We start from the raw sequence: 16,022 nt of genomic DNA, 5'->3' as shown, positions 1-16,022 counted from the left end.
AAAAAAAAAAAAAAAAGCAGCTCAGGAACAATGCCCAGGCCCAGAATTCAAGCTCCAGGACTGGCAAAATAAAAGCCCCTATGGACATCCGTTTATATGTTTTGTATAACACACACACATATACACATACATACTATATACACATATATACTATAATATATAGTATATATATATATATAGTATATATAGTATATATAACATATATACTATATATATATATATATATATAATTATATATAGTAACTGCATACCATTCTGAGATTTGGGAAACTTTTTCTAAGCAACTGTACTATTTTTATTCTAATCAGCAGTGTATAAGGATTCCAATTTTTCCATATCTTTCCTACCTCTTATTATTTATCTTTTGTATTATGGCTATCCTATAAAGCATAAAGTCTCATCTCTTTTCAGCTCTAATATGCATGTCCTTGATGACTAGTGATACTGAGCATATTTTCAAGGGCATTTCACCATTTGTATCCTATACATTTTTAAAACTGCCAATTTTTTGCTATTGGGTTGTAACGTTTCTTTAAGAAACAAATCACTTTAAGGATATATAATTCACAAGTATATTTCCCTCCAATCTGTAGATTGACTTCCTATTTTAAGTAGTGTTATTTTCAGCACAGATATCCCTTCATCTCCCTTCTTCTCCATTTCATTTTTCTTCCCTCTCTTCAGAGGTAGATTGGGTCTTGCTATGTAGCCCAGGCTGGCCTTGAACTCATGATCCTCCTAGAGTACAAGCATATGCTACCATTTCTGTGTACAATCCATCTTGATCAATGTCACCCTCTCAACCCCCATGTATAGGGACACATCAATATAAAAGCTTCATAGTGAGATTTTGTTTTTGTTTTGCCAGTCCTGGGGCTTGAACTCTGCCTGGGCACTGTCCTTGAGCTTCTTTTTGCTCAAGGCTAATACTGTACCACTTGAGCCACAGCAGCACCTCTGGCCTTTTCTGGGGTTTTTTTGTTTGTTTGTTTTTGTTTTTTCCGGTCATGGGGCGTGAACTCTGGGTGGGCCTGGGCGCTGTCCCTCAGCTCTTCAGCTCAAGGCTAGTGCTCTACCACTTGAGCCACAGCGCCACTTCCGGCTTTCTCTGCTTATGTGGTGCAGAGGAATCAAACCCACGGTCTCATGCATGCAAGGCAAGCACTCTACCACTGAGCCACCTTCCCAGCCCCTAGACATCAAGTTTTTAGTTCCAGTCTCGAAAAAAAAATGTATGAAAATACAATTAATTTCTATATATAATTTTTCATCCTGCAACCCTGTTGAACTTACTAGTTCAAATATGTATATGTGTGTGTTCCTTGGGATTTTCTATTTATTCTATTTCCCCCTTATCCATTGTTTCAGTTACTAGTGGTCAACTAAACAAAATAAATCATAAAGTATACATGGCAATACAATAAGAGGGGAGCCATCTATAAACCAAGAAGACAGACTTCAAAGGGGGAAAAGAAAACTTGCTGACACTATGATCTTAAGACTTACAAAATTCTCAGACAATTAATTTATATTGTTTAAACCACCCACCTGTGGTATTTTGTTATGGCAGCCCTATTCTATTTGCAAAGCATTTTAACATTTCTCTCATGTGTTGCCTATTAATATCATTTGCCTGCTAATACTAGGATATGTTCTGTCTCATAAAACTTCTGAATACATGGATGATAACCCTCTATCTCTTTTGTGAAAATAGCTTCTAACTATACAAGAGTAAAAATGAAACAAGAATCCTTGGAAGTCTCTATGAGACTTTTATTATAATTGGAATTATAATCTTATACCAACATATCGATATTACTTTTCCACTATGGGAATTTATTCTCAAAATAACCAGCAAATTGCTATTTAATAAAAACTTGCTCTTCAACTTAGTTGATATTTGGTATAAAGTCTCAGCAGAATAACAAATCAATTTGAATTAATATAATAACAATCACTTGTTTTCCTGATTTTTGTTTGGTCTTGCTTTGTTGCTCAGACTGGCCTCAAAATCATGATTTTCCTATTTTAGCCTCCTAATTGTTAATATCTAATACTATTCTTTTTTTATTCTTCTTTATTGTTGAATAGTACTATTCTACTTTTTTTGGGGGGGGGTCCGGTTGTGGGGTCTGAACTCTGGGCCTGGGCACTGTCCCTCAGCTCTTCAGCTCAAGGCTAGCACTCTACCACTTGAGCCACAGCACCACTTCCGGCTTTTTGCTTTTTGCTTATGTGGTGCTGAGGAATCGAACCCAGAGCCTCATGCATGCAAGGCAAGCGCTCTACCACTGAGCCACCTTCCCATACCCAGTACTATTCTATTATACACAATTTGCTTATCCATTACCTGTGAAAGAGATTTAGGTTGTAACTGAATCTTTTATGTTTTTAATTCTATTTTACTTACTAGAATTCCTCCAAGAAACATACAGAGGTTCTTCTGGTTCCTGATGAAGATTAATGTTATCCCATAACAGTTGAATATATACAAGTTTGCTATCTTGAGACAAAGATGACAGAGGAAGCTAAAAGACATTAATAAAAAATATTAGCATTCCAAATGTAATATGGCCTGAACACAACTTGATTATATATAAAATAGATGAGTTATTTAAAAACTTTGGCACTACATTTTTTTTTTTTTGGTCGGTCGTGGGGCATGAACTCTGGGCTTGGCGCTGTCCCTGCGCTCTTCAGCTCAAGGCAAGCGCTCTACCGCTTGAGCCATAGTGCCACTTCTGGTTTTCTAGTGGTTTATTGGAGATAAGAGTCTCATGGACTTTCCTGCCCGGGCTGGCTTTGAACCGTGATCCTCAGATTTCAGCCTCCTGAGTAGCTAGGATTACAGGCGTGAGCCATTGGTGCCTGGCTTTGGCCCTAGAATTTTGAGCAAAATTTTAAACTATTAATGTCGGATGAGAAATTTCTTTGCTGTTCTGACATAGGTTTCTCATTCTGACTTTCAAGGACTGGAATGACAACTTATTAACTAGCACAAGTCTAGATGAAAGGTTAAATAAACATCATTACAACAAATTGCAAAGTAAGACAAACTGGGTGTTTCTATTTTCTTACCAAATAGTATTGTATCATCTCAAAATAAAAAGTCAAAGTCAAATTAGAGTTTCTGAGTTATTTTGTGACAGTCCTGGGGCTTGAACTCAGGGCCTGTGCACTGTCCCTAAGCTTCTTTTGTCAAGGCTAACACTCTACCACTCGAGCCACAGTGCTACTTCTGGCTTTTTCTGAGTAGTTTATTGGAGGTAAGTCTCATGGCCTTTTCTGCCAGGACTGCCTTTGAACCTTACTCCTCAGATCTCAGCCTCATGAGTAGCTAGGATTACAGGCATGAGCTATCAGGATTCACCTACAGCCTTGTATTCTTGGTTGGCTTTTTCACTTAAGGCTGAGCCACAGCTCTACTATTAGCTTTTGAGATACAAGTCTCACCAATTTGTCTGCATGGCTGACTTCAAACCAGGATCTAGATCTCAGCATCCTGAGGAGCTAAGATTATAGGCAAGAGCCACCAATACCAAGGGAAAAGCTTGTAGAGCTATGTAACTTTTCAGCTAGGTATGACCATATCAGGCCACATAGCTACATGTAGAAATACTGTTTATAACTTCTCTATCAGTGAGAAGACACACTGTTTTCCATCCATATGTTTCATTTCTACTTCTAGACTGTGAAAGAGCAGAAATAAATTCTAGAGCAAAAAAAGACCTTGGAAATAGAAGTCATGTACAGCTAAGCAAAAAGATAGAAGGTCCCAGTGTGCTATCCCTCAACTTTTAAGTGAGAGACTTATTATCTTGTTAAGTTACTTTTGTAAGTATAGAAATTGATATCCTACCTGCACACCTTCATTACAATGTTCCGATGTGAGGATAAGTCCTGGCAAGTTGCTAGGAAGGTCTAAACGTCTGAAATACCACACAAGGTTCCAGAAAATGATTGGATGTTGATTGATGAAAGAGGATGTGTGAATCACCTGATCACCTTCATTTTCTAACAGAGATTCAAGTTCTTTACGAAGTACCAGAGGACTCAAATACGGCACAGAAACTGGGGGAGGATTAGGTTTTTTTCCTAAAGGGTCCTTTAAAAAAAAGTACAAGAAGTGAACATTATCTATTTTAATTCTACATGCTTAACAGTGCTTTTCAGAGACATCATACTTCTCTATTTGTCCTGTTATTTCCGTACAAATTATTACATGTAACAACATCCTAGTAAATGAAAACCTTAATCTCTTTCCTTAAGCTTTCTTTAAGCTATTTAATCTCTCTTAGGTTAAACCATTGCAAGAGAATTAGCTGTATTTCAATAAACCTATTAAAATAACATTAATTTTTATAGCATATATTTATGCATTTTTTCAGTTGATATAAAAACATGTTCATTTTTACATAATTTATGATGACACAATTTATATAGCTTATATAGTTTACATAGTATAGAATGATGACCTTATTTCTGCAACTCTAATAAATAGGATATTCTTTGTGTTAATATCTGTACTAATTTTTTGTCCTTTGAAAATTATATCTTATTAATTTACATTTGATTACAACAACCCCTAGAAAAGTTAAATACTGCCTAGGTTGTGGTCTCAAATTCCATTTAATTCTAAAAAGAACCAAGGCTTCTTAAGGAAAGGACACACATAGCAGTGGCATAAAAACCAGATATAGTGGGCTGGGAAGGTGGCTCAGTGGTAGAGTGCTTGCCTTGCATGCATGAGGCCCTGGGTTCGATTCCTCAGCACCACATAAACAAAAAGAAAAAAGCCACAGTGGCCACAGTGCCACTTCTGGCCTTCTCTGTTTATGTGGTACTGAGGAATTGAACCCAGGGGTTCAGGCATGCATGCTAGGCAAGCACTTTACCACTAAGCCACATTCCCAGCTCATAGATATATTTTATATAATTTAAAAAAGTAGAGGCCAGGCTCCGTGGTAGAGTGTTTGCCTTGCATGCATGAGGCCCTGGGTTCAATTACTCAGCACCACATAAGCAGAAAAAAAAAGCCGGAAGTGGCGCTATGGCTCAAGTGGTAGAGCGCTAGCCTTGAGCTGAAGAGCTGAGGGACAGGCCCAGGCCCAGAGTTCAGGCCCCACGACCGGACCAAAAAAAAAAAAAAAAAGTAGAGGCTATTAATGAATTAGTTATCCGGCACATTAATAGCTGCTAATATCACAAATACTGATGAGAACATACCATACAATTTCACTGGTCATGACATCAGACAAAAATAAACAAGCAATAAAACCCCGAATCTGATCAAGTACCTAGTACAAGTATCAATTTACAAGACTACAATCAGCCAAATCAAGACAGTAGAAAACTGTAGTATCTAAAGGACAATTGACTCAATTTTATCAACAAATTGCAAGAAGAGTGCTGGGAAGTGGTAGAGCATTTGCCTAGCAAGTACAAGGTCTGAGTTCAAACTCTAGTAATACCAATGAAAAACAATAAAAGGAGAAAAAAAGACTGTACAGGTTTAAAAGAATTAGAGCAAATTCCAAATAACTGCAAGGCAGATAGGTATTCTACTTGATCCTAAAGCCTCTAACAACACCCCCCCATACACACACTGGATAACTGCATTATAATTAGAAATTTGAACAAAGATTAAATAACTTCATATTAGTTCTTATTTTTTATATAATGGCATTGTGATTTTATTATGAAACAAATCACTTAGGAATGCATATTGAAAACATTTACAAAGAGGATGAAACTTCCTGCAAAATAATTTAGAAAATAGAAAATGAATGAAGATTAACATAAAAAAAATGAATAGTCGGGGCTGGGAAGGTGGCTCAGTGGTAGAGTGCTTGCCTTGCATACTTGAGGCCCTGGGTTCGATTCCTCAGCACCACATAAGCAGAAAAAAAAAAGCCAGAAGTGGTGCTGTGGCTCAAATGGTAGAGTGCTAGCCTTGAGCTGAAGAGCTGAGGGACAGCACCCAGCCCCAGAGTTCAGATCCCATGACCGGGCCCCCTCCCCCCCCCAAAAAAAGAATAGTCATAAACTACAAGTTTCTGAGGCTAGAGGGGCCTGAACTCTGGGCCCGGGCTCTGTCTCCCAGCTCTTCAGCTCAAGGCTAGCACTCTATCACTTGAACCACAGCGCCACTTCCGGCTTTTTGTTTTCTGCTTATGTGGTGCTGAGGAATCGAACCCAGGGTCTCATGCATGCAAGGCAAGCGCTCTACCACTGAGCCAACTTCCTAGCCCTCCTGTGTATTTTTTTAACTATTTCAAAATCTCAATGTTAAAAAATTAAAAAGTTCTTAGTTTATGAGGAAATCTTTTGTCTACTACTTTCTGTGTCATTAATTCGATTACAAACTATGCAATATTCCACTCTGTACTGACAAGAGTATACAATATGATTGCAGTATTACATACCACAACTTCCTGTAGACTGTTTGGGAGACTGACTGTTGAAATGCCATGATAAGGTCTTTGGGAGAAGTCAATATTTTGCAAAGGGCCTCCAACACTGTGGCTTCGAGTCAAAGATACATTTCGTTTTGATGAACTATTAGGCACAGATGAAATTTTCATAGTTTGGACATTTTCACTGGCTTGCTTTAATCCACCACTTTAAAAAAATGAAGAAATGCTGTTAGTCACGAAAATTAATCTAAATCCAGAGAGCTAGACAAATTTCTTCAATGGATTTTAAATGTATAAGAATTACCATTTCCCAAATAAAATAAAATTAAATTAAAAAAAAAAGAATTACCATTTCCTTTTAAGAATTAAATTTGGTGCCAGATATGGTGGCACATACTTGTAATTCTAGACTGAGGCAAGAGTATCTTAAGCTCAGAGCTACAGAGAGATATCCTGACTCAATCCCTTCCCCTCCTCTTCCACAATAGAATTAAACTTGGAGCTTGAGGTAGAGTTCAGTGGTAAAGCACTTGTCTCCCACCTATACCCCTATGTTTAATCCCAGTATTCCCACCAACAAAAGAAATTCATTTTTCTTCACATAGTTTTATACAATTGGTCAGAAGAACATGGATGGTAATGAGGACTGAAAAGAGAATTTATGGTGTAACTTATAAGGTTATAAGTTACATTTCATTGCTTTATTCAAACATAAGGTCTTATTCAAAAAATAACAACAAATAACAAAATAACAAAAGTAAACCTAGTGAGTCTGCATACCTGAGTTCAAATCTCAGCACTGCCTCTCTGCCAAAAAGTAAAATATGAGCTGAACATGGTGACACATACCTGAAATCTCAAATATTTGGGAGGCAGACAAGAGGCGAACTCAAGGAAAACTGTTGGTGAGATCTGTCTCAAAAAACAAACTGGAAACCTGGCGCCAGCATCTCACACCTGTAATTTTAACTATTTAAGAGGCTGATATATGATGATCACAGTTCAAATACAGCCCAAGCAAAAAAGTCTGAGATTCTCATCTCTAATGGAAATGGAGCTGAGGCTTAAGTGATAGAGCACAAGCCTTGAGCAAAAAACTCAAGGACAGCACCCAGGCCCAGAGTTCAAGCCCTAGGATGGGCACTATGGGGGGAAAAAAAAAGAACAAACAAACCCCTAACTGGACATGGAGACAAACCCAAGACAATGGGTACAGAGCTAGCCCTGGGCAAAAGTATGAGAGTCTATCTAAAAAACGAAGTGCTGGGTATAATGGCTCAAATGGTAGACTGCTTGCCTAGTAAGTGAGACTCTTGAATCCAAATCACAATATTGCCAAACAGGAAAAAATAAAATATGTACTTTATACAAAAGAACCTGCCCTAACCAGAAAAGCATTTTAACTATTGAGAAGTTCATTTTGTAAAATATGCTTTAAAACATTAAACTTATTTTTAAAATGTTGTATCATAAGCTTTATTCATTAAATATTTAAAAGCTATGTGGTAGTAAAAAATACAAGTTAAAATTTTTTTATTTTATGTAGAGATCAAACCAAGAGTCTGATGCATATGAAGCAAGCAAGTGTTCTACCACCAGCAAATTCCAACCCTTGTTTTATGAAGACAAAGAGTCATAAAGTAACTCATGTTGGCTTTGAATATAGTACATAGTTACTCTGGCCTCAGTCTCACAATCCTCCTGCCTCAATCTCATTCCTGAGAGCCAGAATTACAAATATGCACCACCAAGACCATCAAGATTAAGTTTTTAAATGCCAGAACTGACTAGATTCAGGTTTTCATTAAATATATAATTTTTACAAGAGTATCTAACTTGCTACGGCAAGTTCTCTATTTCCTATGGTACCTTGAGTCAACTGTATGGCTTGCTTCTTCCGATATTGTCTGGTTATGTTTCGGGAAATCCATGAAGTTAATCAAGTCAGGTTCTGCTGAACTGCATACAGGTTTGTGTTCCAAGGGCTCACTGGCCAATGGCATGCCTCCACTTTGTAAACTGTCACCAGAGGTACTTGGTTTCAAGAAAAAACTAAAATGAAGCAAGGGGGAAGAAGTCTTTTAAAAAATCCGAGTCTTAAAATTTTTATTGCATTTAGAATTATTTTGTGATACTCATTAATGAATTCATAAGGGAAAGACTGCCTATTACAAACATATACTTCTGTTTTCAATCCTTCTTCCCTCTTTTCCTAAAATCAGCTTGATACAAGATGGTGTGTTTTGAGAACTACTAAACAAAGTCCTGAAGGAATTTTTAAAAATTAAAAATAGTGATTTTAAAAAAGACCGACATTTTGGCATATACCTATAATCATATCCATTGGGAAGCTAATTTAGCAGGAATATGTTGGGAGGGAGGGAAAAGGTTGAAGGGAGAGGGGGAGGGAAAAGGGGAAAGGTATAGCAACAGCACTTTAAAATATATTAATTTGTAATTGTTTACAGTACCATTTTTTCTTTTTGCTTATGTGGTGCTGAGGAATTGAACCCAGGGCCTCAGGCAGGCAAGGGAAGCACTCTCCCACTGAGCCACCTTCCCAGCCATTACAGTACCATTTTTACAGTTTATGAATGCTTTTTTTTGGTCGGTCGTGGGGCTTGGTCTCTGAGTCTGGGCGCTGTCCCTCAGCTCTTCAGCTCAAGGCTAGTGCTCTACCACTTCAGTCATAGCACCACTTCCAGCTTTTTCTGCTTATGTGGTGCTGAGGAATAGAACCCAGGGCCTCATGCATGCAAGGCAAGCACTCTTACACTGAGCCACCTTCCCAGCCTGGAATCTGTTTTGTCTCTAGTCATATCTGTTCTTTTATTTTCATACTCCTCCCTTTCAGTAGGGATTAGGTGAGGAAGGATTCTCATAACGGACACTGGAGAATTTTCTGAAGTGATACTAATGTTCTGTAACTTGCTAAGGGCACAAATATATGCATTTACTCTTCAAATGGTACATCTGAAATTAGTATATTACTTGTACTACAATTCATGATTTTTTTTCCTTGCCAGTGCTGGGGTTTGAATTCAAGGCCTGGGCACTGTCCCTTAGCTTTTTTTGCTCAAGGCTAGCACTCTACCACTTGAGCCACAGCACCACTTCTAGCCTTTTCTGTTTATGTGGTACTGAGGAATTGAACCCAGGGCTTCATGAATGTTAGGCAAGACCTCTACCAGTAAGCCATATACCCAGTCCAGTACTACAATTCTAAATTGCAGTTAGTAATACACATGCTGAAGTGTTTGGGGGAGACATGTGCTAACATCTTTCGTGTGTGTGTGTGTGTGTGTGTGTGTGTGTGTGTGTGTGTGTGTGTGTGTGTGTGTGTGTGTGTGCGCGCGCGCACATAAAGACTTTTCCACATTTTTGGCGGTTTAGTGTGTGTGTGTGTACACATAAAGACTTTTCCACATTTTTGGCGGTTTATTGGACATAAGGATCTCAATAATTTTCCTACCCAGGCAGTGAGCTTCAAACTGTGACCCTCAGATCTCAGACTTTTGAGTAGCTAGGATTACAAACATGAGCCATTGGCGCCCACACTTCTCCATATTTTTAAATGAATAAAAGTATATGTTGATAAATAGGAAATAAACAGGTGATTAGAGCAAGTACAGTAAAATATAAACTGGAGAATATAACAGTGAATACATTTAGGTATTCACTGTAAAAAAATGTTTTAAGTGGCTGGGTAGTTCAGTGGTAGAGCACCATCCCTAGTACTTCCTATCCTGCTCCTATCTTTAAACTTTGTTGTAAACTTGAAATTTTCATATTGATATGTGTATGTAGGGGGGTGACCAAAAATGCTACTTTATACCTGTTGTCACTGTACTTGACTTTGGTACCCTACATCTTTGTGTATAAATGTATCTAATTTAGGGAGGGGAATAACAAAATGCTGAAACAAGGACACAGGATGACCCATTGCAACAATGATACTCACAAGACACTATGTTGGAAATCAACTTTACAACTTGGGGGGTGGTGAAGGTGGGGGAAGGAAGGGATAATGGGAGAACAACAAAGGAGGGGTAACAATGCTCGACAAGAAATGTACTCATTACCTTACTCATGTAACTGTAACCCCTCTGTACAGCATCTTTACAATAAAATAAAAATAGTTTAAAAAGCTACTTTATACCTAATTAGAAAGTGTATTTTTAAAAGGTTCTTGTCACTGTAGCTTAAAAAACCACAACTCAATGAAAAAAGTATAAGACATAGGAAAAATAATTCCAAATGCTTTATACTAAAAACCATATATAATCTGAAAAAATAGATATACATTGTTCATATTTAAGATAATAACACTGAGGCCAGGCGCCGGTGGCTCACGCCTGTCATCCTAGCTACTCAGGAGGTTGAGATCTGAGGATCACGGTTCAAAGCCAGCTTAGACAGAAAAGTCCATGAAACAAGTCTTAACTCTTATCTCCAATAAACCATCAGAAAACCGGAAGTGGAGCTGTAGCTCAAGTGGTAGAGTGCTAGACTTGAGCTGAAGAGCTGAGGGACAGTGCTCAGGCCTAGAGTTCAAACCCCACAAACCGACCACAAAAAAAAAGACAGTAACATTGAAAACTTCAGTTTTCCACAAATTAATCTATAAATCTAATCCAATTACAATAGAAAATTTAGATTAATTTTCCTGGGGACTCACAAAAAGCACTGTATTGACAGAAGAAGGCAGGATCAGGAAGAGGCCTACAGGATAGAGAGGACACTACACATCAGAGAGGAAAAGACAGGCTACTTGAGGAGATCATAATGGCTTGTTAGATAGAGAAAAATATAAGCTGGATTTTACCCTCTTCCATAAAAGGTAGACATCAAATGGATGAAAGACTTAAATATCAAGCAAGGGTATAATATAAAGAATATTAAACCTAGCATGTGCAAGGCCCTGGGTTCAATACCCAGCCCTAGAAAAACAAAAGAAAACAAAAACCAGAAAAAGATTATTTAGGGAGAAAAAAATGTCCTAGACATGGAACACAACATCTTAAACAAAATTCAAATCACAATTCAAAATTAGTGGACTATGATATCAAATTAATGATTTATCTGCAAATATTATCAAGAATATTAAAGTCAAATCAACACAAATAAAAACTTAACAGAAAAGTAGGCAAGGAATATAGGAAGGCAATTTGCAGAACATATTGAACAGCTGTTCATGGTGGAGCACATACAGTGCTAGCAGTCAAAGGAGGCTAAGGCTAGGCCAGCTTGGACTACGCAAACAAAAACATAATTTTATTTAAAAAATTCATTAAAGGGAAAAGAAAATGCTAAACTAACAAATAATGAAGAAACAGTTAAACTTACTAGTTCAGAAATGCAAACAAAAATAATAAAATCCAGGTGTGGTGGTATAAAGCTTTGATCTTAGCATTAAGGAAACTAAGGCAGGAAGATCATGAGTTCAAGGCCAGCCTAGGTTAATAAGTAGTGAGACCCTGTCTCAAAAACAAAACAAAAAAACCCTGAAAATTGAGTACTGCCTACCAACAAACAAAATCCTGAGTTCAAACTCCAATACCCCCCAATGCTTTTCTACATTATTCTAATTATACAAATTAAAATACACAAGTATACAAAACAACACTATGTATTTTATAAGCATCTATGTTTAAGAATATGTCACATCTAGCTCATTGGTGTCTGCTGGATAAAGGAACGAGTGGAAATGGAAGAAGAGAATTAATGAGGCCCAGACCAATGAAAATAATACATCAAGAATATAATCTGCGCCTGGCGCCGGTGGCTCACACTTGTAATCCCAGGTACTCAGGAGGCTGAAATCTGAGGATCACAGTTCAATGCCAGCCTGGGCAGGAAAGTCAGTGAGACTTTTTTTTTTTTGGAGGGGCTCTGGGCCTGGGTGCTGTCCCTCAGCTCTTCAGCTCAAGGCTAGTGCTCTACCACTTGAGCCACAGCACCACTTCCGGCTTTTTTCTTTTTGCTTATGTGGTGCTGAGGAATCGAACCAAGGGCCTCATGCATGCAAGGCAAGCACTCTACCACTGAGCCACCTTCTCAGCCCCAAAGACTTTATTTTTTAAAGCAACTGCAAGTGCTAAGGATGGAGCTCAGAACAAGTAATTTAGCATGTAAAAGTCCTGGGCTTAATTTCCACCAATCAAAGCAAAAATAAAACTCAACTAAAGGCAGATAATAACAAAAAATTCATTTGCTCAATAAAATACCATTGTAATAAATTAATATTTCAGCATTTCTCTCAATTACTTACCAACTCTCAACTTTTTATTTTATATTTTTGAGGGGGGGGGGTGCTTAAACTCAGGGCTTGGGCACTGTCCCTGAGCTTTTGTGCTCAAGGCTAGCACTCTACCATGAGCCACAACTTCACTTTGGCTTTCTGACAGTTTATTGGAGATAAGGGTCTTACCAACTTTCCTTCCAGGACTGGTTTGGAACAGCAATCCTTACATTTCAGCCTCATGAGTTGCAAGGATTACAGGCAAGAACCACCAGAGCCCAGCTCAATTATTTAGTGACTCACTACAAACCAGGTAGTTTCCTTTCTTTTCACTTTTTTTTTTGTTTTTGGCTGATCATGGGGCCTGAACTCTGGGCCTGGGCGCTGTCCCTCAGCTCTTCAGCTCAAGGCTAGCACTCTACCACTAGAGTCACTTCTGGTTTTTTCTGCTTATGTGGTGCTGAGGAATCGAATCCAGGGCCTCATGTATACAAGGCAAGCGCTCTACCACTGAGCCACCTTCCCAGCCTCTTTCTTTTCACTTTCTTATTTTTTTGGTCCACTCAAACTGGATACCTGACACTAACACTCATTGTCTAGTGCTCTACAAACTGAGCCGTGCCTTTCTACCATCTAAAATTTGCCATCTCACTGTACCAAATGACAAGTAAGGAGACATAACTAAGGTCACAAAGACAAGCTTAAAACAATCCCTAACATAAGACTTTTGAATTACCTACAAAGTTCAGTTCCAAGAATATTTCTACTGATGATCACATGCTAAAATGGAAAAGTATTCCGGGTGCTGGTGGCTCACACCTCCACACCTATAAGCCTAGCTACTCAGGAAGCTGAGATCAGAGAAACAGGAAAGTCTATGAGATTCTTTTTTTTTTTTGGGGGGGGGGTCCAGTCGTGGGGCCTGAACTATGGGCCTGGGCGCTTTCCTTCAGCTCTTCAGCTCAAGGCTAGCGCTCTACCACTTGAGCCACAGAGCCACTTCCGGCTTTTTTCTTTTTGCTTATGTGGTGCTGAGGAATCAAACCCAGGGCCTCAAGCATGCAAGGCAAGTGCTCTACCACTGAGCCACCTTCCCAGCCCCTCTATGAGATTCTTATCTCCAGTTAACCACCAGAAAATCGCAAGTGGCTCTAAGTGGTAGAGTGCTAGTCTTAAGCAAAAAAAGCTCAGGGATATTGCCCAGGCCCTGAGTTCAAGCCCCATAACTAACACACTCTCTCTCTTTCTGTTTCTCTCTCTCACACACACACCACCACCACCACCACCACCACCACCACCATCAAAAACAACAACAACAACAAAAAGGAAAAACAGTCTTTCATTTTATTACTAATATCCTCTAATCTAATACTGATGGTGAAGAAGAAGAAAGGCAGGCCTGGAACATGCTATGAGATTTATTCTCTTGCCCCAGGAGTCATGCCTTCCAAGGGGCACTTACCTCTTGAGGGAACATTTAGATTACTAACCTTGCAGAACCTCTCAGGTCTTTAAATTCTATATTGAGAAAAGGCAAGAAGTTGCTTTTACAGAACGGACAGGTTGTATTCAAATTTGAATCATCTGCCGTCCACCCAGCCATAATTTCTTCATCATAAACTAATGCTTCACAAGCTCTACATTGTGAACAACTTGACATCAAAACCTGATTACAAAAAAAAAAAAAGAAAACAAGAATACTGAGAATCTAAACTGCATCTTAAAGGTCATTTTTTTTCACAATAGAAATGCAGCTTTATTAAGGAAATGAGAATGAGCAAGTGAAACTGGATTGGAAAAGGGTCTGAAATTTTCCTTTAATATTCTCCAAAGCTTCAGGCTTCTATTCACATGGGTCTCATCCTTCAGATCTGGGAAAGGTCATTTTCTTAACAGAATTTTAGTTATTCTATTGATCATATCTGGAATTAATAGCTTTATTATGTTACAGGTGAAACTATCAGTTCATTACCTTATAAGATAACAATCCCAACAAAATGAATACTGTTAAATGATACTCTGAAATAAAAGTAAGTTTATATCACTTTATCATGGGCAGAAGACAGAACTTTTACCTCCATTGCACAGTTCTGATAGATGCTAGACATGCTGGTGTTTTGAGATGAACCATGGTCTGATTTTTCAAAGTCCTGCCTCCTTATTCCTCTTGGAAATGGAACTTCACCTAGAGAAGAATAAGCATAACACATTATGTGCTGGGGACAAATCTCAGTGGTATAGTGCTTGGCTATCACGTACTCAGCCCCAGGACCACAAATAGCCAAAACATGTAGGAGACTGTCCTTATGCTTTGGAAATAAATACCAAAGTATTTAGGAGGGAACGATTGTAAAATCTGCTTTATTTTCAAATGGTTACAATATTTTTTCAAATGGTTACAATATAGAATTAGGTGTACTTAGAAATATTTAGAAAGAATTTCTGGGTGCTGGTGCCTCACGCCTGTAATCCTAGCTACTCAGGAGGCTGAGATCTGAGGATCGTGGTTCAAAGCCAGCCCAGACAGGAAAGCCCATGAGACTTTCATCTCCAATAAACCACTAGAAAATGGGAAGTGGCACTGTGGCTCAAGCGGTAAAGAGCTTGCCTTGAGCTGAATAGCGCAGGGACAGCACCCAAGCCCAGAGTTCAAGCCCCATGACAGAACAAAAAAAAAAAAAAAGAAATGATAAAATTAAGTCTATGGCTGGGTGCTGGTGGATCCCTAACTACTTAGAAACCTGACATCTAAGAATCCAGGTTTCAAGCCAGAGTAGGTGAAGTCTTTAAGGCTCATAAGATAATTAATCAGCAAAAAGTTGGAAGTGGAGCTGTGACTCAAGTGCTAGAGCTCCAGCCAGTTTTGAGCAAAAAACCCAAGCAAGAATGCAAGAACAGGAGTTCAAGACGCCCCCCCCCCCGCAGTTAATTAGGTCTAAGTAGAGAATATGTAATTGTTCACTTACTTAATTCTTCCAATTTCTCATAACATTTGGAATTTTTCACAATAAAAAAATTAAGAGGAAAAAACCTCTTGATATTGTGGCACACAGCTATAATTTCAGCATGTAGGAGGCTAAGGCAGGAAGATAATGAATTGGAGACCAGATTAGACTACATAGTGAGACCCTATCTCAAAAAAAAAAAAAAAGAGGAAAAAAAGTCCTATTTCATTTTTGTGTGCTCATATTGGGGCTTTCAGGCCCTCAAGCTCTCCTTCAGCCTTTTCTGCTCCTGCTCCACCACTTGAATCACAGCTCTATTTCCAGCTTCTTGCTGGTTAATTAGCGAAAAGAGTCTTAGAATTTTCTGCCTGGGTTGGTTTTGAACTTCAGACCTCATATTTTAGCCTGCTGAGAGGGTAG

At 38.5% G+C, this 16,022-nt stretch overlaps 1 protein-coding gene across 1 annotated transcript in view; it reads right to left on the bottom strand.

The window, feature by feature from the left end:
* Nucleotides 1-16,022, bottom strand: part of Dennd4c (DENN/MADD domain containing 4C) — a 105,505-nt gene that overhangs the window by 8,806 nt on the left and 80,677 nt on the right. The window contains exons 22-27 of the mRNA XM_013020762.1: nt 14,733-14,842; nt 14,148-14,323; nt 8,286-8,468; nt 6,426-6,621; nt 3,860-4,105; nt 2,411-2,528 (exon numbers count right to left, since the gene is read on the bottom strand). Of these exons, the coding sequence (XP_012876216.1) occupies nt 2,411-2,528; nt 3,860-4,105; nt 6,426-6,621; nt 8,286-8,468; nt 14,148-14,323; nt 14,733-14,842 (1,029 nt within the window). The remainder of the gene's footprint in view (nt 1-2,410; nt 2,529-3,859; nt 4,106-6,425; nt 6,622-8,285; nt 8,469-14,147; nt 14,324-14,732; nt 14,843-16,022) is intronic.

The sequence above is a fragment of the Dipodomys ordii genome, unplaced genomic scaffold (genome assembly GCF_000151885.1).
Source record: "Dipodomys ordii isolate 6190 unplaced genomic scaffold, Dord_2.0 Scaffold53, whole genome shotgun sequence".
Taxonomy (NCBI): Eukaryota; Metazoa; Chordata; class Mammalia; order Rodentia; family Heteromyidae; genus Dipodomys; species Dipodomys ordii.
Note: the sequence above shows the minus strand (reverse complement) of the source record. Positions and strands in the feature narration are given on the sequence as shown.